At 40.6% G+C, this 22849-nt stretch overlaps 2 protein-coding genes across 2 annotated transcripts; one reads left to right on the top strand and one right to left on the bottom strand.

Moving 5' to 3' along the window:
• The first annotated feature begins 993 nt into the window (after positions 1 to 993).
• LOC134866301 (relaxin-3 receptor 1-like) lies at positions 994 to 6026 on the top strand. The gene is made up of 3 exons (XM_063886397.1): positions 994 to 1296; positions 3843 to 4286; positions 4523 to 6026. The coding sequence occupies exons 1-3, from the start codon at positions 1099 to 1101 to the stop codon at positions 5108 to 5110; spliced, it is 1230 nt and encodes a 409-aa protein (XP_063742467.1). The 5' UTR covers positions 994 to 1098; the 3' UTR covers positions 5111 to 6026.
• Positions 6027 to 11675: 5649 nt separating this feature from the next.
• Positions 11676 to 22467, bottom strand: sirt6 (sirtuin 6). The gene is made up of 8 exons (XM_063886839.1): positions 22277 to 22467; positions 21731 to 21858; positions 19752 to 19934; positions 18321 to 18380; positions 17731 to 17826; positions 17570 to 17650; positions 13455 to 13578; positions 11676 to 13312 (listed from the first exon to the last, which is right to left on the bottom strand). Exons 1-8 carry the CDS (start codon positions 22340 to 22342, stop codon positions 12995 to 12997), a joined length of 1056 nt encoding a protein of 351 aa, XP_063742909.1. The 5' UTR covers positions 22343 to 22467; the 3' UTR covers positions 11676 to 12994.
• Between the last annotated feature and the right edge of the window lie 382 nt (positions 22468 to 22849).

The following is a 22849-nucleotide window of genomic DNA, read 5'->3' as shown; positions in this document are numbered from 1 at the left end:
TTTCTCTGCCGTGGTTAAAACGAATAATGTAACTCTTTATCCTGATTAGAATATTACATAATCCATGCTGGCTAGTGATTTTCACACTGACCATGTTCTCTTTCACACATCCATCTCAGTGTAAAGAAACTGTCAACTAATTATTGTTTTTCCTTTAAGTTACTCCTAATTGCTTGTGGAGCCAGACAAATAAATGTGAATGAGCATAAATATCTTCCAACTGTCTTGAATGAACTTTAAGTCAATGAACATAGATATTGAAATGCAAGGGAAAGATTTATGCTGCTTGAAAAATGTACACTCTTACAAACAGCTTACAAAAGCGGGGTGTAAATACTCTTTTGCTGGCACCCTCACAAAGACTGAATACTGTTTAAAATCTTAAATATCATCAATCATTAAACATCTCTTGTACACCTTTCTAAAAAATAGCATCCTGTGTAATTTCCCTTCCCAAGGCCATTCAAAATGGGAAAAAAGATCAACAATACATATCAAGCATATAGTAGCATGCAAATACTCACACAAAGAAGTCACTGCTATAATTAAGCAACAAAATATCCATTCACCTTAGGAAAATTTGTTTGTTAATGAATCTGACTACTTAAGTGTTTTCTTCAGAAAATCATCATGAAAAAAACCCGTAAATGTATATTTTAACGGAAACAGATCAGTTAACAGGTTTTAAAGCCAGTTGTATAGTTAGTTAGTGGAGTTTAATTTGTAGGCTACCCAGTGTCGACTAATCATATAATTTGTTAAACTGTATAATGCGCCCTCATGCAGTGCGCCGTGGCGCATCAGAGTATAAAAGCGTCAGGATGCTGTCAGCTTCACTGACAAAAGATGTGGCTGCATAACGGAACACTTCAGCCTGCACTCAGCTTGTAGGCTATGTCATATGTTCTCTTTTATGTTTTGGTAAAATGCGAGTAAGTTAATAAATCACGTGGATAAATCATGCAATTCTGAGGCTTGACTAACTACATGACAAAGGGGATTTATGCATCCACCTGCGCACCAACACTGTGGAAGTTAGCCGGAAAGAGGAGGACAACACTGCCACCACTACAGAAAAGCTGTCTCTTCTGCAGAAGCATGCAGAGCAACAGCAGCTCCTCCGGAGCGCTGGCCGCTCTGTGCGGAGCAGAGAACGAGATCGAGATCTCCAAACTTGTGAGCCCAGCGGGAGCAGCCTCTAATCTCGCAGTTTTTAACCTGTCGTTGAACTGCTGGCTCCACATCCTCTCCAAGGAGTCCTCCCTGGACCTGCACGCAGACAGCGCAAACCTGGCAGTAGGTCAAGCTCAGGATTTCTTATAAATACAGATGAAAAAATATATATCTATAATTTTATTCTGCATTAATCACCTCAGAAAAACCCAGGTTAAGTATGTGTGCTACTAAAGATAGGAACCAAATGATCATTTAACCGGATGTGTTTAATGTTATTTATTTACTGCACCTATTGTATGATGTGGTTTGTTGTTGAGGAGCATGATTTGGCTCGGATATTATCTGTTGACCAAGGATGGTCCTGCATTAGTTATTGTTTGTTTATCGTCTTTATTAAACATCTTAAAACTTTGACTTTAGGACCTACTCTTCTCTGGAAAGTGTCACAGCAAGGAGCCAAGTTTAGCATCTTAGCAACACCGTCTATTGGAAGCTTGGTTGCTATAGATACACTAAAGTTTAATTATTTGTAAACTTACCTGACTGTACTATTTTTACAACTTTTTAAAACTTCTTAAAAATCAATTCTAGTATTGATGCATTGTATTCATATTTTGATTGCATTATGAATATATTCAACATTTTTTAAAAGTTATCTGAAACATTTATTGAAATATACTTGTTCTTAAAAAGTTAATTCATTTTTTAGTTAAATGTGTAGCTACTTCAATGTATGTAAGTGCATCCTAATGGTGTTTTTAAATATTATTTCATCATATCTTTAGTAGCACTAACAGTACCTTAAAAATAGCATAACATTACATTTATCATGTACAGTGGGGCAAAAAAGTATTTAGTCAGCCACCAATTGTGCAAGTTCTCCCATTTAAAAAGATGAGAGAGGCCTGTAATTTTTATCATAGGTATACCTCAACTATGAGAGACAAAATGAGAAAAAAAATCCAGGAAATCACATCGTAGGATTTTTAATGAATTAATTGGTAAATTCCTCGGTAAAATAAGTATTTGGTCACCTACAAACAAGCAAGATTTCTGGCTCTCACAGACCTGTAACTTCTTCTTTAAGAGGCTCCTCTGTTAATGGCACCTTTTTTAACTCATTATCAGTATAAAAGACACCTGTCCACAACCTCAAACAGTCATACTCCAAACTCCACTATGGCCAAGGCCAAAGAGCTGTCAAAGGAGACCAGAGACAAAATTGTAGACCTGCACCAGGCTGGGAAAACTGAATCTGCAATAGGTAAGCAGCTTGGTGTGAAGAAATCAACTGTGGGAGCAATTATTAGAAAATGGAAGACATACAAGACCACTGCTAATCTCCCTCGATCTGGGGCTCCACGCAAGATCTCACCCCGTGGGGTCAAAATGATCACAAGAACGATGAGCAAAAATCCCAGAACCACACGGGGGGACCTAGTGAATGACCTGCAGAGAGCTGGGACCAAAGTAACAGAGGCTACCATCAGTAACACACTATGCCGCCAGGCATAGTGTGGCTTTCACCCAACCTTTTAAGTTTGTAAAACGTCAACACGTACACTCTGTGAGGAGCCTGTGGGTCTGGCCTCATTACAATAAGAAGAGGCTGATTAAACATCCGGAGTTCCAGACGTGTCCCCCTGCTTAAGCCAGTACATGTCCAGGCCCGTCTGAAGTTTGCTAGAGGGCATTTGGATGATCCAGAAGAGGATTGGGAGAATGTCATATGGTCAGATGAAACCAAAATAGAACTTTTTGGTAAAAATTCAACTCGTCGTGTTTGGAGGAGAAAGAATGCAGAGTTGCATCCAAAGAACACCATACCTACTGTGAAGCATGGGGGTGGAAACATCATGCTTTGGGGCTGTTTTTCTGCAAAGGGACCAGGACGACTGATCCGTGTAAAGGAAAGAATGAGTGGGGCCATGTATCGTGAGATTTTGAGTGAAAACCTCCTTCCATCAGCAAGGGCACTGAAGATGAAGCGTGGCTGGGTCTTTCAGCATGACAATCATCCCAAACACACCGCCAGGGCAACGAAGGAGTGGCTTCGTAAGAAGCATTTCAAGATCCTGGAGTGGCCTAGCCAGTCTCCAGATCTCAACCCCATAGAAAATCTTTGGAGGGAGTTGAAAGTCCGTGTTGCCCAGCGACAGCCCCAAAACATCACTGCTTTAGAGGAGATCTGCATGGAGGAATGGGCCAAAATACCAGCAACAGTGTGTGAAAACCTTGTGAAGACTTACAGAAAATGTTTGACCTCTGTCATTGCCAACAAAGGGTATATAACAAAGTATTGAGATGAACTTTTGTTATTGACCAAATACTTATTTTAGAAAATTAATTCTTTAAAAATCCTACGATGTGATTTTCTGGATTTTTTTTGCTCATTTTGTCTCTCATAGTTGAGGTATACCTATGATAAAAATTACAGGCCTCTCTCATCTTTTTAAATGGGAGAACTTGCACAATTGGTGGCTGACTAAATACTTTTTTGCCCCACTGTATATGGAAGCAGTATATTCAATTAAGTGTACTTTTTTGTTTGCCTTGGTTTTGAAAGAAAGTGCTAAGGATGATGTATTTTGTAATTTCCTCATGTGCACTTTGTGGCCATTAAGGTCAGAAATGCCAAAATAAAAACTATTCTATGTGTTTGACAGGTACGAGTTGTCATCGCCTTGGTGTACCTGGTGGTGTGTGTCCTGGGGCTTGTGGGTAACCTCCTGGCTCTGTTCCTGCTCCACTCCCGCCGCTGGGGCCAACACCACTCTTCTATCGACTGTTTCGTGATGAGCCTGGCACTGACAGACCTCCAGTTCGTCCTCACCTTGCCCTTCTGGGCCATAGACACGTTACTGGACTTCCGCTGGCCCTTTGGCCGGGTCATGTGCAAGATCGTGAGCTCGGTCACGACAATGAACATGTACGCCAGTGTCTTCTTCCTCACCACCATGAGTGTGACCCGATACCACACTTTGCTTACCTCTATGAAGATGAGCAGCCATAGGGTCGCTAATGCTCGTGCCAGATGGGCCAGTTTAATTATTTGGATGGTGTCACTGGTGGTTACACTGCCTCATGCTCTCTACTCTACCACAGTCCAGGTTTGTTGAATTTACACTTAGACCGGATTAAATTGCAGCCGTACTAACTTTTACTGTTGGCAATAGGACTGTTGATGTATATTTAAGTTCCAATGTTTTGTTTTTATGTTCCCTTACATTTTTACAGCGTAGATGGTGCAGTTAGGCCTTTTTGATGCATTATACTGGTAACGTTAATGACTGAAATCACAAATGTAATCGGCTGTTAAACTTGTTATGTTGTTTTTGTGTTACAGGTGTCTACAGATGACGAGCTGTGCTTAATGCGCTTCTCTGACTCTGACTCAGGTCACTGGGATCCTCAAGTCCTGCTTGGACTCTATCAAACACAAAAAGTCCTCCTTGGATTTGTAATTCCCTTGATCGTGATCTCTGTCTGCTACCTCCTTCTCCTGAGGTTCATCCTGAGCCGCAGAATCGTAGGCAGCATGGAGAGTGGGACTGTCCCAGAAAGGTCAGAGTGTGAAAGAGGACGCCACCGCCGCCGCTCCAAAGTCACCCGCTCCGTCACCATTGTAGTTTTGTCCTTCTTCAGCTGCTGGCTGCCTAACCAGGCTCTCACTCTGTGGGGGGTGCTGATCAAATTTGACTTGGTGCCCTTCAGTAAAGCCTTCTACAACGTCCAGGCCTATGCCTTCCCCCTGACTGTGTGTTTAGCTCATGCAAACAGCTGTCTCAACCCAGTGCTCTACTGCCTGATCCGAAAAGAGTACAGGGCAGGACTGAAGGAACTCCTGCTGAGAGTGTCTCGGTCAGTCCGAAATGTTCTCAATCCTGCTCTGAGAGGGAGGAGAGTGGAGGAAGCACCGAATGGCCTGGTTTGATACACAAAGACATCTTCATGTGATTTACTCTACATCTGGTTAACACAATTATTTGCGTTGAGAAGACTAATACCAGCCTCCTGTTAGTAAGCTTAATATGATGCAACAGCCAGCAACTGGATAGCTTAGCTCAACATAAAGACTGGAAACGGGAGAGAGCTAGCTTCCAAAGGCTCACTTACACATTTTATCTCATTTGCTTAACCCTTACAAAAACGAAGCGAAAAGAAGACAATCTGTCAAATTACTGTTCATTTATACCTCTCTCTCTGTGAACTCATGCCACAGCTAAAACGTATGCACATGATTTTCAAAAGTAAGCAGAAAACCAATTAGTGAAGAGTTCACATAACTGTGAGAAAGCAGAAATGCAGTCCAAAAGCCCGTTTCCTAGTTGAAAGCTAAACTAACGAGGTGACCAGTAAGCTTTAGATGTGCTGGATGGCCGACTTAATGACTTTTTAACAGAAGCAGGCCAGCCATTACATCCTTTTTCGATTCTTTGTTCTTAGCTCAATCAAGTGCATAGGCACATTTCCCAAGATGTCAAACTGTTCTGCGCCAAATTGTCTTTGGTGCAATTTTTTTATGATGTTCCTGTATGACACTGTTGTGTCAATATTTCACATTGCACAGAAACCTGTACAGCAATGTTTGGGCTAATTATTTCAGTTTGACCAACTGATCTCCTTGGTGACATCTATACTCTCTTACTTTGCATCTCAGAGGATGTATGCCTCTTAATTTTCTTGAGGATTGATGTGTTTAATATTTGTCTAATTGTTGCTATGTCAGTAAGGACACTACAGTTAAAGCATGAATCTTTCGTGTCTCTCTGCCTTGCCTTACCACCATGAGTAATTTTGTAACTGCACATATGTAATGTGACATTAAATAAAATGAGAGGACAAAAGAGTCCAGTGAAGTCTCTGGAAAGTTAATCTTGTCTGCAGTCGACCAGCCGCAAAAACGTGAAGGCAAGAAAAATGAGTCACACACACACAAAAGCAACCCTGCATTTTTGCCCTTTTGCAACCTTTAAAGTCTGAACTTGGATAAACATCTTCAGCTAAAATGCAAATACCACACAAACAAATACGCCACCACAGCCCCTTCATTGTATGTGATAATTAGCTCTCCACTCAGAAGCAAGCATTTATTTCACAGGTCTCTACTGGCATGCTCTGATGGTGCTAAAAAAGTCAACATATCACCTAGGGAACCAGCATTCCTTCACAACATGCATTCGTCTGAAGGTAGTGCCACTTATCTTGTTTGGATTGCTGCACTAGATTGCGGTGTTGTAAAAAGAAAGCGTTCTGTGGCAGACAGCTCACATTGTCGTCTCTTTGTGTTCATTTGAATTGGACTCATAATTTGTCCCGTCAATCTTTACACAATGGACAACACATCTGCTCACACTGGACAACAGTTTCTACTCCACAAAGAAAAAAGGTGACATCTTACAGGTGTAGACCTAAAAAGCTCATGATTGCCCAGCTAGTCATCTTCAGTAGTCATTTTTTAATGAGTTCCACTAATAAACACCTCTTAAAAACTTGAAGCTCATGCATTAACAAAAGACTCCAGATTGCTAAACACAATTACAAGTTTTAAATCAACCAATACTAACCTTATAAGGATTGAGCAGGAAATTATCAGCTGTGCTGGATATTATCACTGAATGTACACGATCTGAATATGAGGATGTTCTTGCAGTGGAAAGGCCAATGCCGAGTCAAGGTATGACTCATAACAATCATTCACAATGAAGACTGAAACAGAGATGGTGACTCAACTGCTACTCTCCCTTAGTATGAAAACTACAACTTGCAGTCGTGACGTAAAAGGTGGCAGTTTTGTTTATTTATTTAACAGTTCGATTCATTAACTGTACTGTTAATTCTCTCACAAATACTCAATGGAGGAATGGGAACCAAAAGTCTGTTTCAAATCAGATGTTGTAAAAGGGGGGCAAGCAAAGGAATTTGGTAATCAGATAATTGATACTAACTATATATTTTGGGTGTACACATTGAAATGCACATGTTGTTGCAGGAAGCACAAGCTGGAAGAACAAAACATGCTTCCATTCAGAGACAAGTCTCCATAAAGATCTGTGATGCATCTCTAAACAGTCGTCTTGAGGAGGTCCTGTTCCTCTTTCAAGAAGGCCAAAATGTCCAGAAGACAATTTTCCAAAATGACTCATATGACAATAAAATGGTCCATCCAAACTTAACTGACCAATGACAGTTTCAATTTGTCTTCAATCAAAACAAAGAACAAGATCGTGGCACACTCTGCTCCACTCAGCGGTAACAGCTCAAGGAAAGAACGTTTTGTCGTCTTGCACCCAAGCCAACTAGAATTCAGGTTTCTGAGCATAAGGGCTCGAGCCCCCTCATAATGTCACTGCTGGCTCATACCTCCTTTCTAATGTTTTTTCCTATACTCTCTCCAATTCAACATCAGTCTTAGTTATGAACAATTTCAATCTATCAATCAGCTGAGTTTGATGCCTTTGGTTTCCGATGTATGCGTCTCATCAGAAAGCATAGGATACAATTGTTTGCCCCCCAAGGGAAATTAAGGACCAATTTAGTGAATGTGGTCCATATTTGTAGTACCAAGCCTTGGGAGTTGATTACTTTCTTCCTCAGGGACGTTCATAAACTGAACAGGGAGCAGTTGTTAATAGACCGAAAACAACCATCTTAAAATAACTCAACAGGCCTTAATAAAGATTCCAGGACACCGCACTCTGGTTCCTGATTCACTGAATACTTTGTCTCTCGCAACGTAGAAGAATAAACTCAACCCAGTCATCCTGCAGCAGTCGGATCTGACATCTTTAACCCTGGCTATTATTCTCACTGGTCTTAAAGCATGAAGCTGCCACCTGGTCATGATAAATGGTAAATTAAATGCTCCTGCTTTTCGACAAACCTAGTACTTCGAATCTGAACTGAGGAGGTGTTTGATTCTGGAAAAATACAAATCTTTGGTGCAGGGTTATGTACTCCCTTTGTGCCAACCTCAGGCTTGTTGTCACTGAGTCCTTGTGCCCATTACATCACAGGCTTAGGAGTGAAGCAGTGAGTTCAGATGGATTAGAAGCTGAAGGAAGAGTCTGTTGAGTGCTATATAACGTTTCCAATTTCTGACGAGGGAGCCTGTGAACATGAATACTTCAAAAGTCATTTGAGGCTGTTCTTTAGTCCGGTGCCTCACCATTAATCTGCGTTCAGCTCATTAGAGTACATGGCTTTGAGGTGCACAGGCATCCGTCAGATATTTAAATTACTTTTAATCATTTATTTCCAGTCATTTGAAATGAGAAGTCTGTAGCATCGGAACCATGCTCAATTTTCATTAATGGGCGTAAGGTGTACCAAGAGTTAAAGAAGTAACCCAAACAATACTGAAGCCTAAATAGATCCATGTTTTTAACACCAATTCTGCCACCTCACACCTTCAGTTTCGGGTAATCATCTGACAGGAGCCTGTCCACTGTGATGTTACGCACATTCAGACCGGCTTTTCTGTGTAGTACTGCTGTAACACTGATATTTCAATTACAGTTGCTGGTAAAAAATAATTTGTATCAAACTGAGGAAGAAAAACTAATATATTACAGCACATTAGTGCCATTGGGATGTGCTTGTTCCGCTGCTTTTTAGGTTTCAGATTTAGTCCATGCGCCCATTTACTGTATATACGACATGAATGTAAAAGCTGCCATGAAGTCAAAGCCCAATTATACAGTGGGGCAAAAAAGTATTTAGTCAGCCACCAATTGTGCAAGTTCTCCCATTTAAAAAGATGAGAGAGGCCTGTCATTTTTATCATAGGCATACCTCAACTATGAGAGACAGAATGAGAAAAAAAAATCCAGGAAATCACATTGTAGGATTTTTAATGAATTAATTGGTAAATTCCTCGGTAAAATAAGTATTCGGTCACCTACAAACAAGCAAGATTTCTGGCTCTCACAGACCTGTAACTTCTTCTTTAAGAGGCTCCTCTATCCTCCACTCGTTACCTGTATTAATGGCACCTTTTTGAACTCGTTATCAGTATAAAAGACACCTGTCCACAACCTCAAACAGTCATACTCCAAACTCCACTATGGCCAAGACCAAAGAGCTGTCAAAGGAGACCAGAGACAAAATTGTAGACCTGCACCAGGCTGGGAAAACTGAATCTGCAATAGGTAAGCAGCTTGGTGTGAAGAAATCAACTGTGGGAGCAATTATTAGAAAATGGAAGACATACAAGACCACTGCTAATCTCCCTCGATCTGGGGCTCCACGCAAGATCTCACCCCGTGGGGTCAAAATGATCACAAGAACGGTGAGCAAAAATCCCAGAACCACACGGGGGGACCTAGTCAATGACCTGCAGAGAGCTGGGACCAAAGTAACAGAGGCTACCATCAGTAACACACTACGCCGCCAGGGACTTAAATCCTGCACTTCCAGACGTGTCCCCCTGCTTAAGCCAGTACATGTCCAGGCACGTCTGAAGTTTGCTAGAGGGCATTTGGATGATCCAGAAGAGGATTGGGAGAATGTCATATGGTCAGTTGAAACCAAAATAGAAGTTTTTGGTAAAAACTCAACTCGTCGTGTTTGGAGGAGAAAGAATGCAGAGTTGCATCCAAAGAACACCATACCTACTGTGAAGCATGGGGGTGGAAACATCATGCTTTGGGGCTGTTTTTCTGCAAAGGGACCAGGACGACTGATCCGTGTAAAGGAAAGAATGAATGGGGCCATGTATCGTGAGATTTTGAGTGAAAACCTCCTTCCATCAGCAAGGGCACTGAAGATGAAGCGTGGCTGGGTCTTTCAGCATGACAATGATCCCAAACACACCGCCAGGGCAACGAAGGAGTGGCTTCGTAAGAAGCATTTCAAGGTCCTGGAGTGGCCTAGCCAGTCTCCAGATCTCAACCCCATAGAAAATCTTTGGAGGGAGTTGAAAGTCCGTGTTGCCCAGCGACAGCCCCAAAACATCACTGCTTTAGAGGAGATCTGCATGGAGGAATGGGCCAAAATACCAGCAACAGTGTGTGGAAACCTTGTGAAGACTTACAGAAAACGTTTGACCTCTGTCATTGCCAACAAAGGGTATATAACAAAGTATTGAGATGAACTTTTGTTATTGACCAAATACTTATTTTCCACAATCATTTGAAAATAAATTCTTTAAAAATCCTACAATGTGATTTCCTGGATTTTTTTTCTCATTCTGTCTCTCATAGTTGAGGTATACCTATGATAAAAATGACAGGCCTCTCTCATCTTTTTAAATGGGAGAACTTGCACAATTGGTGGCTGACTAAATACTTTTTTGCCCCACTGTATATGCATGCCACAGGTTTGATGAACGCTTTGTAAAAGTCGTAAGTTCAGACTGGCTGACACGCATAGAGATGTCTTCATTCAAATCATCATTTCTATTACCGGTAACGTAGTAGTATGGATAGGCGCGCTATTTTGTGAAAGAAAACATAAAAAGACATTCCATTTTAGCAAGATTTTGACGTGTGTCCTTTTGCCATTTTCCAGCTTCGTACAAGCATCACAGTAAGTCCGGCCGAGCTGATCAGTTCTCAGCTACACAACCAACTAACTGTGAAGTAGATCAATCCTAGGATTGCAATATTATAAAAGCCCAGGTTTAGACATGTATAGTCTAAACTATATATTGTCCAGCAGTGGCTCAGTCAGTAGCTTGGACTGGGAATCGTAGGGTTGCCGGTTAAAGTCCCCGACCAGTTCAAGTCCCCGAACAGACTTGAAATATGGAAAGTGGACTGCTGCTTGGAGAGGTCCCAGTTCACCTCCTAGGCCCTGCTGTGGTGCCCTTGAGCAAGGCACTGGACACCTCCAATCCCCCCTCCCCATTGCTCCCCGGGCGCTGCACGGTAGCTGCCCACTGCTCCAAGTACTAGGATGGTTTAAATGCAGAGGACCAATTTCACTGTGTGTGCTCTGCTGTGTGCATGTATGTGACAATAAAGAGGGTTTCATCCTCTGACTCTATCTTCTATCTGTATAGTATGATGAAGCTGACACAAAGCAACTTAATGTACAGATAGAGCCAAAAGATAAGGGCGGTAATAAGGACTGTGTAATTGGACTCCAGCTGGCGGTTATATCTTTCGCTTTTACATCTAGTGAGACAAAGTGCCTTAATGGAATGACGCATATTCAGCACCAGACATGCAGCCACATGATTACTGCAGTAATCATCTACAAACACCTGTGGCCTATTGTACTGTCATAGCATCTGATATGAATGATGAAAATGAAGCTTTTCTTTGGGGGGTATTTGAGTTGAGAAAACAGGAGGATGTCTGATCTTCTTCCCATTGATAGGGGCGTTGAGGTGACAGTGTGTTTGATTATCGTGTCCCGTCACAATGCAGTAACGGAATCGTATAACTACCCAAGTGTATAGATGTGTACCTCTGATGATGATTGGGTTGAATAGCAAACCCTCATTATCTCAAATGAACCAACGCACGCCAGAGGAATTTCCTTTAAAACATTGGTTTACAACTGCAAATAGTCCATTTAATTTCCCAGAACACAACATACAGCACATATACACAAAGGGTTGAACCAGCAGCTTATTGTGTTGAGTGTGAAAAGATAGGTTTTAATAGAAAGAAAATGGGAGAGTCAGAGTATAATGCCTTGTTCCCGAGATAAAACTATTTCCTAGAAACACACAGAGTGATAATGGTCAATTTGCAGCCAGGGAGCAGCAGCAGCAGGGGCTTCATTTAACAGACATAAACACTCTCAGAGAAGGTGAACTCCTCTGTACCATGAAAGAAGCACTGAGGGATAAAAATGCTATGGTTATTGTTGGGTTTAACCTCACTTTAAGTCTATGAGGCTACCAGTTAATCAGACCATGAGATAGACGTTTAGAGAAGTATCAAGGTGTCTTTAAAGGACAGATCTGTAGGGAAAAGATCTGAAGTGCATGGTTTTAAATAGAGCTTTTAATTAGAATGTGCAACAACCTTACACACCTCATGAAAGACTTTATTTAGAACTGTGTTCCCAATCTCAAAGTCAGAGTCTTGTTTGTTAAAGGTCGGTGCTCCAAGTAAAGTCTGATGTGGAATTATATGCAAAGAAATTCACCCCACCGTGTCTTACGATAGCAGGAGGAAACATTAACATCGCATACTGTAATACTAAGTTTACTTTTGTGGGCATGTTGTTTGACAAAAAAGGAAAAAGAAAACACTCAAAATGTCAACGTCATGTTTTGTTATTGTCGTTGTGGTGTCCCCTTGTGCAATAAATGCATCAGGAAGTACTGCAGTATTGGACTCAGGAATTTCAAAAGTAAGAAAGGGAGTATTTCTTGCACTTTCAAATGTAAATGTCTTTCTTTGTTGCTGGTGCCTTTTGTGTCCAGCAACAATACTCGTTGTTGTATTTTAGCCATAAACTGAAAGCAGTAGGAATGTGGAACCGAGGAAACTAAAATAGCTGTCTATTGATCGCAAGTAATATCATTACTGTGATATTCAACATTATATTCCATATTTCCTCATATAAAGCCATCTTGTTACCTTAGACACAATCTCCTACCTACATTTGCTCCATAAGGAGGTCAACTTTTGAGCTTTCAGCTAAGGAGTCAGTTTCACATTTCTGTTTGTCATAGCAGTAAGGGTGGGGGGAGTGTATAAAAAATGGGATTAAAAAAAACTAGAGTACAAGAGAAGTCTTTGTTGCAGAGGGTGTAAAATGAAAAGAACCTCTGTCCTCTGAATTGGATCAATCCGAGCCTCCTTGGTTGTAGAGTTTATTTGTGGACTGTTTGTGTTGTGAAGAAAAATAACTGAGGCTATTTCGTTTCACTTATCTGCCCTGGAGAGTCTGCTCTCTCCCTCTTTACCGGGACCGCCTCCTCTTTAACACTCCCATCGTCTGTCAGTGGTGTTGTGTCTCTTTTCCTCCCCTCCTTTATCAGGTCCTTTTTCAACTTTCTCTTTGCTGTAACTGCACGTGGTGGTTTGACGTCTCCGGTGGACTCAGAGGGTTCTCCGGAGCTTTCGCAGATTGTCGGACCCTCCCACTTTGGGATGTCCAGGCCCAGCAGCTCCATCAGCTGTTTCATGACCTCGTCTACGTAGTTGTGGATGAGCAGATGCGCCTGCTTGTGCTACAAGACAGAAAATGATGACGGTGAAATAGCTAGCTTGAAGAAGCAGGACAAGGCACAGGGGCAGATATTCGAAACCATGATTTTTGCTTTCATTTGTGCCGTTTTTCATATTTATGTAACAGAGGTGATGGAGACTCACATGTTTTGTGCGCTGCAGGTTGACAATGACCAGTTTCCCTCCTTTGCGTTTTGTGATGAGTGGAAGGTCTCCGCTGGGTTTGATCTGCAGGGAGGTGCCAAGCGTCAGAGCCAGGTCTGCTCGTCTGCAGACAGAAGAGAAACATGTCACACACCCTGTTCACACAGTTTCATTTTATCTGCCTGTTATAAAGTGGGGATTATGGTTATGTTGAGGGATAAGCCGAGTTTCAAATGCTGGAAGAAATGTTTGTTATTGAGTACACATGTGTACGTATTGTCATGCATAACATCATTATATTTTAGTCAAAGCTCCAAGCAAAAAGAAAGAAAGGTGTCCTGGCCATATTGGAATAAACCCAGAAGCGTGTTCAAAAAAGGTCTGTTCTGAAGGTATTCCCCAGATCTTTTTCCCAAACGAACATGCCTCTTTGGATCTGCGAATAACAATTAATAAAATAATTCCCAAAGGATATACATGAATTTGCCTGATTCTCAAGACCACTCTAATCCTGATATGTATCCTAGTTGTTGTAGAATACAATCCAAGTATCAAAAATAACCATCAATATAAGAATGTTGTTGTCAATATTTTTTTAACACACATTTCAAGCTGCCATGTCTGGGTGGATAAGAATATCAGCACAAATGGGCAAATAATCTTTATTTTATTTTTTTCTTGAAACAGGAGGAAATATTGTTTTATCCGGCTGGTTTTCGAGGAAGCTGTAAATGCTTCCAGAACAGCAACATAAAGTGTTTTCAAATGATTGTACAGATTGCCCGGTAGTTGATTTTCAGAGAAAAAGAAGCAAACGTGCACAAAGGGTGGTGAAAACTGCTCAGCACATCATCAGGACGGAGCTGACATCCATGGAGGACCTCTACACCCAGCGGTGTAGGAAGAAGGCCGGTAGGACATTAAAGGACCCCCATCACCCCAGCAACGATCTGTTCTGTCTGCTGCCGTCTGGCAGACAGTACTGCAGCATCCGGACCAAGACCACCAGACTCAGAGACAGTTTTATACCACAGGCTATAAGACTGTTGAACTCCTGAGCTCTGTGAAAGTCTACTCACATCTCTTTATAGTACAAATATCTTTATATTATGCCATAAATATCTTTTTATACGTAATATATGCATCTGTCTATACCTCCTCATACAACAGTGTTCAGTATTTAAATTACTGTACAGTATATTAAATACTTTCAGTTTATTCTACATATGTATATATTTTACATCTTTATTGTTGTTATTGTAAATATTCTTCTCTCTTTTTGCACTATTTTATTTATCTTATTTGCACTATGTATGTTGAGTTGTTGGAGGAGCATGGGATATAAGATTTTCATTGCCAACATATACGTTGTATATGCTGTGCATATGACCAATAAAACCTTGAAACCTTGAAACCTGAATACAAACTGCAGCTTTCAGTAACACGCATCTGACAAAACCATTTCCAATATGTCAACTGTTTGGAGCATTAACACAGCAGTAATAATTATGCATCTCTTTATGGGTCTCTGATCACACCAAGGTGAAACAAACATTTATTTCATAGTGCTGTTAAGCAGACACACGATAAAAGCTTTTTAAGTCTGAAGGATTGAATGGAAACATTGACAAACAGGAGGGAAATTATACCATTAAAAAGGGAGTTAATATGTTTTAAAGTTGGGTCTTATAAAGTACTTATCCATCAGTGTGTCTTCTTCAGTAGATGGTGGTGACCAAGCCCCCATTTCAGAGAAACAGAAAAGAATACCGAGAACGAAAAAAGCAATGTACTGCTGTGGATGGCGGCTGCATCAAATTGTTATTAAAGCACTTCAGATTGAGTGTGCGCTATTTTTGATACCCTTTCAACCCTTTACCTGGTCATTGGACGGCCCTTCTATGACACGACACTGAAGTAGGTACAAATGCCAAATCCAGACTCATTAACAGAAACAGAACAATAATCTCGCAGGACATGAGGGTAGCTGATCTATCGCTGCCTCTATTGGTTTGTTTGTGTGGAAAAAATAGAGTATATATCTTTTTGACAGCAAGGTACAACAGTAAAAAAACTGATTGATTATTTTAGCCTTTTTCAGGTTGATCACTTATAGTTTGCTCCACAATAGTACATCGCTTAGCTTTCTGCACTAACTCCTGTCTGCGTCTTCAAACTGGGGAAATGCCAACCATCATCTGCTGTAGGAAATACAGTGCCTTGCAAAAGTATTCATCCCCCTTGGCTTTTTATCTATGTTGTTACATTACAACCTGTAATTTAAATGTTTTTTAATCTGAATTGTATGTGATGGATCGGCACAAAATAGATTTTCTTTAAATAAAAAACTGAACATTGGGATCTGCATATGTATTCACCCCCTTTGCTATGAAGCCCCTAACACGTTCTAGTACAACCAATTACCTTCAGAAGCCACATAATTAGTGAAATGAAGTCCACCTGTGTGCAATTTAAGCGTCACATGATCTGTCAGTATAAACACACCTTTTCTGAAAGGCCCCATAGGCTGCAACACCACTAAGCGAGAGGCATCACACCATCAAGACCAAGGAGCTCTCCAAACAAGTCAGGGACAAAGCTATTGAGGAATACAAGTCAGGGTTGGGTTATAAAAACATATCCACATCTTTGATGATCCCCAGGAGCACCATCAAATCCATAATCTTCACAATCCACAACAAACCTGCCAAGAAAGGGCCGCCGACCAAAACTCACAGACCGGGCAAGGAGGGAATTAATCAGAGAGGCAACAGAGAGACCAAAGGTAACCCTGAAGGAGCTGCAGAGTTCCACAGCAGAGACTGGAGTGTCTGTGCATAGGACCACAATAAGCCGTAGTGGCCAGAATTAAAACATTACTTAGTGTTAAAAATAAGAAGGCACGTTTTGAGTTTGCCAAAAGGCATGTGGCCGACTCCCTAAATGTATGGCGGAAGGTGCTCTGGTCAGATGAGACTAAAATGTAACTTTTTCGGCCACCAAGAGAAACGCTATGTCTGATGGAAACCCAACACATCCCATCACCCCAAGAACACCATCCCCACAGTGAAACATGGTGGTGGCAGCATCATGCTGTGGGGATGTTTTTCAGCACCAAGGACTGGGAAACTGGTCCGAGTCGAGGGAAAGATGGATGGTGCTAAATACAGGGATATTCTAGAGCAAAACCTGTTTCAGTCTGCCTGTGACTTGAGACTGGGACGGAGGTTCACCTTCCAGCAGGACAATGACCCGAAGCATACCGCTAAATCAACACTCGAATGGTTTAACCGGAAGAATTTAAATGTGTTGGAATGGCCTAGTCAAAGCCCAGACCTCAATCCAATTGAGAATCTCTGGTTTGAATTGAAGACTGCTGTTCACAAGCAGAAACCATCCAACATCAAGGAGCTGGAGAAGTTTTGCCGTGAGGAATGGGTAAAAATCCCAGTGGCAAGATGTGGCAAGCTCATAGAGACTTATCAAAAGCGACTTGCAGCTTTAATTTCCACAAAAGGTGGCTCTACAAAGTACTGACATCAGGGGGGTGAATAGTTATGCACGCTGAGGTTTTCTGTTATTTTGTCCTTTTTGTTGTTTGCTTCACAATAAAAAAAAAAACCACATCTTCAAAGTTGTAGGCTTGTTCTGTAAATGAAATGATGCAAAACTTCAAGCAATCAATTTTACTTCCAGGTTGGGAGGCAACAAAACATGAAAAATGGGGGGTGAATACTTTTGCAAGCCACTGTATACCGAGTATGAATAAGGACTTCATATAGCCTCAGTTCAACACATCTGAACGATCCCCTTTGAGCAGACTGTGAATAATTTGCATGTCAGGACACTTGACAGTAAAGCCACACAGAAAGCTAAAGGAATTTCCCACGTATTACGTCACACTTTTAAGTTAACAGGACACATTTGATCTGTGACTTGTACTATTTTGTAGACAATGGAACAGGGATGTCAAAGGAAATCAGGATAGAGAGGCGTCTGTGTGGTCTGTAATTGGATCATCGTGACCCTTATTCAAAAAAACAGAATACTCAAAAATATACAGTAATAAGGAAACGACTGAGCACAAATTGCTGCAATTTCCTCTGCTTACTCACCTGCTGGCATCTTCTGCTTTGTTCAGGTCTCTTTCCGGAAGAGCATCCTCCCAGTCCAGTATAGTGCTTATCAGCTTTCCTCTAGTAAAGAAGAATACACAGTCATACTAAAGAAAGGATCATTGTTTAATATTTCAAAATGCACTGAAACTACGTGTTACCTGCAGGCTCTGAGTCCTCTGGATCGAACCACATCACAGTAACGTCCCGTTGGCTTCAGTCCCATCACACCTATCACTTTTTCTCTGACATACTGCCTGGAAAACCAAGACTTCTATAGGTTACTTTGTTGTTCAGCTTCAGTACAGTTACCGTTTAAAATAAAAGGCTAAAAAACATGAAAACATAAAATTGGGTGAGTATTTGTTTCAGTAAGCACCAGCACTTGGTGTTGCATCAGTCATTTCCACCACATTGAAACAAAAAAAGAACATCACTATATCCAGATACAATTGACTTGCCTAAAAATAAGAGATTAACAACACGGGAACCCACATTACGGCGGAGCACTGAGCTGCTGCCTTGTGCCACCCTCTTGGCTTCACCGCAAAGGTAACTCATTTGAAGGATATCTGAAGACTGAGCAGGTGACTGGAGTGAAATGATTTCAAAGCATGTGCTTGATATGTATGTGTGTGTGTGTGTGTGTGTGTGTGTGTGTGTGTGTGTGTGTGTGTGTGTGTGTGTGTGTGTGTGTGTGTGTGTGTGTGGGTGTGTGTTGGTGTGTGTGTATTTTTGTGTGTGCACATACCTGCCACACTTCTCACACTCCTCCACAAACATGTTTCCATGGAGCTCTGATAGCCTATCCCTGCCAGAGAAAGAAAAATCAAACACAAAACCAAAAAAATCACACAGATGAAATTCATAAGTTATTATCAGGGCTTGTTAACACAACTTTTTCAGAATCCCTCAGTGATATGTTCATTTCTACTTTCCAAATGTCTTCCTTCCACAGTGCCAACCAGTTTACTTTCCCAGTTTGTTAGCTGCCTCAATGTTTTCCTCAGAGAAATAGCATTTTGCTGTCCGGCCTCGGCCTGACTGATAGAAGAAAGAGGAAGAAATGGCTTCCAGGGAAAGCAAGAATTCCAATAAAGTTAAGGCCGGGGTTATGTGTTGAATGTGAAGATTGGATTCTTGGCCCTGGGTGAGTCCAACGTGTTTGGATGAGCCGCAGTCAGATCAAAGACTTTCTATCATACTGAGCATTTATTTGAAGTAAGTTGAGCAGTGTTTAAAGATCTGTCGCTGTTACAGCTGTTATCACAAAGCAGCAGCTTCGTATTATAAAATAAACAATGAGTCAACTCCAACATTTAACAAAATGGTGTGAAACAATATGGTTAGCTCACACAACTTACTGACAAACAAACTGAAGAAAACTAAAAGTTACTCTAATGTGGCCAATTAACGTAGAGGAATTTTGATGCATTTTCTGATGCATTGCATTTCCTCTAAATAAGTACCTCACGTCCACATGTAATTTATTCCTCCCCTCTCAACTCACTCTGCTACAACTCCAGATCATTCTGCACAGCACAGGGATCTAATCTAACCAGACCTCAAATGTAATATGTATGAGCACACGGACAACATTTTTAACTATGTTTTGGTTATTTCTTCTGCAGGTATGCTGTGACGCAGAGAATTATCCCCCTGACTCTGCAGCCTCCCTGTACGCTGCTCATTAGTTACTTTTAGCTTGTTGTTTTGATTTTAAGGCCCGGAACTATAATGTTCTCACAGCTAAAGAGCCAGATATTTCCATTTAGGAATTCATCAGGATACAAACAAAAAGCGCAAATGTTGCTCTGTGTCTTCTGTGTGACAACATATGTGATGCGTTGCTGCAATGACTTTTCAACAGGAAATGTATCAAAAAATATTTGGTGAATAGAGTAATCACCATTTTCCAAAACAAATAAAAGCCAAACATGTGATGGTTCTAGCATCTCAGAATTGATAAATGCATCTTTATTTTATTAACTAAACTGGGTATTTATGGATTTTGACTTTCGGTGAGACAAAACAGAAAATTCTGCCAACAAGAGAGGGGTTTTTATTTGCTGCTTTGAGTGCTACTAGAGGCTTTGTGAATTATCTGTGAGATAATGTATCGCTAACTGGTCAGTGTGTTGAATGCTTTATGTGTAAACGTCATGCTGCAGAACAAAATTACCTGGGGAAGCCTGATCGAACATGTAGGCCGTCCACATTCTGGCTGATTAGATACTTGAGGTAGCCGGCCCTCTGAAGTCCAAGCAGGGCCATGTGAGTCAAGCTGGGCCGGGCATCCTCGAAGGTGGTTTCAAAGTGAGGTGACTCACCATTTTGCTCTAATGTCCACACACCCTTTGGACCTCTGCAAGAGAAAATATTATTGAAGTAATGACTGACGGCAGTTCTAATCAGGATTTGACAGGCGGTAATAAAGTGGGTGGACTGCAGGCACTACATGTCTCCAGTTGGTGTGTGGGTTTACTTTCAGGACTGAAGTGACTGTTAGGAGTCTGATAGGAAGATTTATACTGCAAATCTTGTGCACGAAACTGAGAAAATGGCTGCCACATGCTGCATGTCCGAGACCAGTGGAAATAAAGCTCTGGAAAAAATTAAGACAACACTGCAACATTATCCGTTTCTCTAGTTTTACTATTTATAGGTATGTGTTTGAGTAAAATGAACATTTCTTTATTTTATTCTATGAACTACTGACAACATTTTTCTGTGTTTGAATTCAACAGAGGCTGGAATGGAATGGTTTCCATACATGTAGAAATTCAGATTTAAGAAAAATTTGCAGTGGTCTCTTAATTTTTTCCAGAGCTGTATGACAGACCGAAAAAAAAACAATGTTTAAAGATTTTCCTAAAACAAATAATAAAGATCATATATATATACAAGAAATACATTCAACAAAAAAATCCTTATGAGCATTTTATAAAAATAAAAACAGTCTAATTTGACAAAAATAATGTTAAATACAAACACTGTTAAAATGTATCAAATCTGCTGTCGGATTCATCGTACTTTAACCCACCAATCAGCTACGAGAGTCTGAATGATGAATAAATGCAACAGTACTGCTGCTGTCTAACACCCGAACAGTTTCGATGTTACATAGTACAGGATGTATCTTTATAAAACTCATAACTCATCAAACACAGATGCAGAACAGCCTCAGCTCTCAACACTCCCTAAGCCAAGACTAGTTCAAAGGCGGAGTTACATTTACGGAAGGAGATGTATGCCATGTATTATGCTCTTATCCTCATGAGGAGATGCTGCAGGACATGAAAGCCATAGGATCTGTGAAGCAGTGATATATATACACACATTTTGGTGTCGTCAATAATGCATGGAACTGAGGGGCTCAATTTCTCACTTGATCGAGAAAATGTGTGTGTGTGTCAGCGGTGGGAATATAATTTGTGATAGTGGGCCCTATGTGTACATAGAGACCTTGGCTTTAATGATATTGCCTTCCAAGGTCATTTCCAGCTGACGGACAGGCAGACTAAACAAATCTTAATAAGTCAGGTCTCTACGGTGAAATCCTCCAGTTGTGCATATGAATTCTTTCTAGAACATTTCCACCTGAATGAACTTGATTCATGAGTAAAATGTAAAATGTTTGGTCTTTATGCAAAATATTTTTGATTTTAGAGTAGTGTCGATGGAAATTCTTGCACTGTAATGGAAGAGCACAATTTGAGCTGGGATTTATTTAAATGTGTGTTATTGTTTACAAAGAGCTGAATATAACAAATAATAAACAAGCACTGCCCTCATCTGCTCATACAGTGGTACTACAAGACAAGAGCAGGCGCTTAAACCTATATTATATCATCCTGAAATGTAGAAAACTAGTAACAAACTAATTCAGTCACAAAAAAAAACAATATTGAAGGTTAATGTACAAATAATATATAAGGTCACAATTCACAGACTGTATGGCCTGCAGACACTATTGTGGATGGGCCCACATAAACAAGATTATGCTGGTGGTTAAAACCGTTCCTGTAACAAGTTGATTAAAGCTTTTACAAAAAAAAAATCACTTGTGTGATGTCACTGTTACCATAGTGAGAGAGACAATAAGTATGTGTTTGAGGGGAAAGGGTGACAGAAGCTTTAATGAGTGTGTTTGTGCTTCACCTGAAGTCAGGGATGCCTGTTGAGGTGCTGATCCCTGCTCCAGAGTGGACTACCAGGTACTGAGAGTCTTTAATCAGCTGAGCGAGGGTCTCCACATTCGCCTTGAGCTGCTCAGGACTATCAAACATCTGCAACAGAACAGGAAACATCTGGTTCAAAAACAGTCAGCAGACACTGCCACAATATATCATAATATTTGTGTAACAGTACCTAAATATCAAGAGTACTGAAGAAGGGGTTGATGAGGGATGCTTTTTCATACAGTAATGTTAGTTTCTAACACGGGGGTAAGTGGTATTGTCTAGGATTGCCTTTTCACACAATTAACCCTCAAGCAAAACATACTTTAACATGGTAATATTATACAACTCTAATAAAGAAACATTCTCACAATGTAGCAATCTCAGCAATTTTTTTGATGTATTTTCTATTATGTTTAATTGAACTGAACCTAAAACAGCGTCCTCTTCTACTAACTTGCTAGCAGTGGATTAGCTATTAGCTACAAACACAACCCATCGTTAGCTCATGGTCATTATTTTTTACCTCAGGAAGTCCGCAAACACCTTTGTCTGCGTATGGCGAGAGCCCAGCAGCATAATCCACAGACATGGCTGTTGTTAGTGTCGTTGCTTGACTCTATTATGTTGTTTTTAGAAAACTGTTCAAGTATTCACAATATCTTAGGCGGTTCTTCAACTGTGGCGTTTGACTGACGTCATCTCTCAGCGACTATATGTTTGCAACAAGGATTTCCCTTCGTCCAGTCCATGGATGTATAATAAGGACCAGCCAGATCTATCACACAGAGTATGTCATGATCAAATTCTAAAGTAAACTTGTTCCCTGGTTTAACGAGGTGGACACGTATTGTTAAAAACTATACAGAAACTGCAATATTGGCTGTTGATATAATATTTTCTAATATCTGTAATAGTCACCACTATGTTACACAAATGTAGAAAAAAACAACCCCCCATCTTTGTGCAGCTTGAATCCCCACCATCAATCTTTGTTTTAAAGATTTTTTTTATTTTTTACATAGATGTAGTACTAGAAATTAACCTAACTGCAGGTATGCTATTTTCTTTATTCATTTCTGATAAAATATCACAAAAT

The sequence above is a fragment of the Eleginops maclovinus genome, chromosome 6 (assembly GCF_036324505.1).
Source record: "Eleginops maclovinus isolate JMC-PN-2008 ecotype Puerto Natales chromosome 6, JC_Emac_rtc_rv5, whole genome shotgun sequence".
NCBI classification, from domain to species: Eukaryota; Metazoa; Chordata; class Actinopteri; order Perciformes; family Eleginopidae; genus Eleginops; species Eleginops maclovinus.
The sequence above is the reverse complement of the archived record's forward strand: the minus strand, read 5'-3'. Positions and strand labels throughout refer to the sequence as shown.

Coding starts and splice junctions, on each gene's coding strand:
- LOC134866301 (XM_063886397.1), top strand. CDS start 1,099: ATGCAGAGCAACAGCAGCTCCTCCGGAGCGCTGGCCGCTCTGTGCGGA. Junction 1,297..3,842: donor CAGACAGCGCAAACCTGGCA/GTAGGTCAAGCT, acceptor TGTGTTTGACAG/GTACGAGTTGTCATCGCCTT. Junction 4,287..4,522: donor TCTACTCTACCACAGTCCAG/GTTTGTTGAATT, acceptor TTTGTGTTACAG/GTGTCTACAGATGACGAGCT.
- sirt6 (XM_063886839.1), bottom strand. CDS start 22,342: ATGTCTGTGGATTATGCTGCTGGGCTCTCGCCATACGCAGACAAAGGT. Junction 18,381..19,751: donor GTTCGATCAGGCTTCCCCAG/GTAATTTTGTTC, acceptor TTTCTCTGGCAG/GGATAGGCTATCAGAGCTCC. Junction 17,651..17,730: donor AGAGGACTCAGAGCCTGCAG/GTAACACGTAGT, acceptor CTTCTTTACTAG/AGGAAAGCTGATAAGCACTA.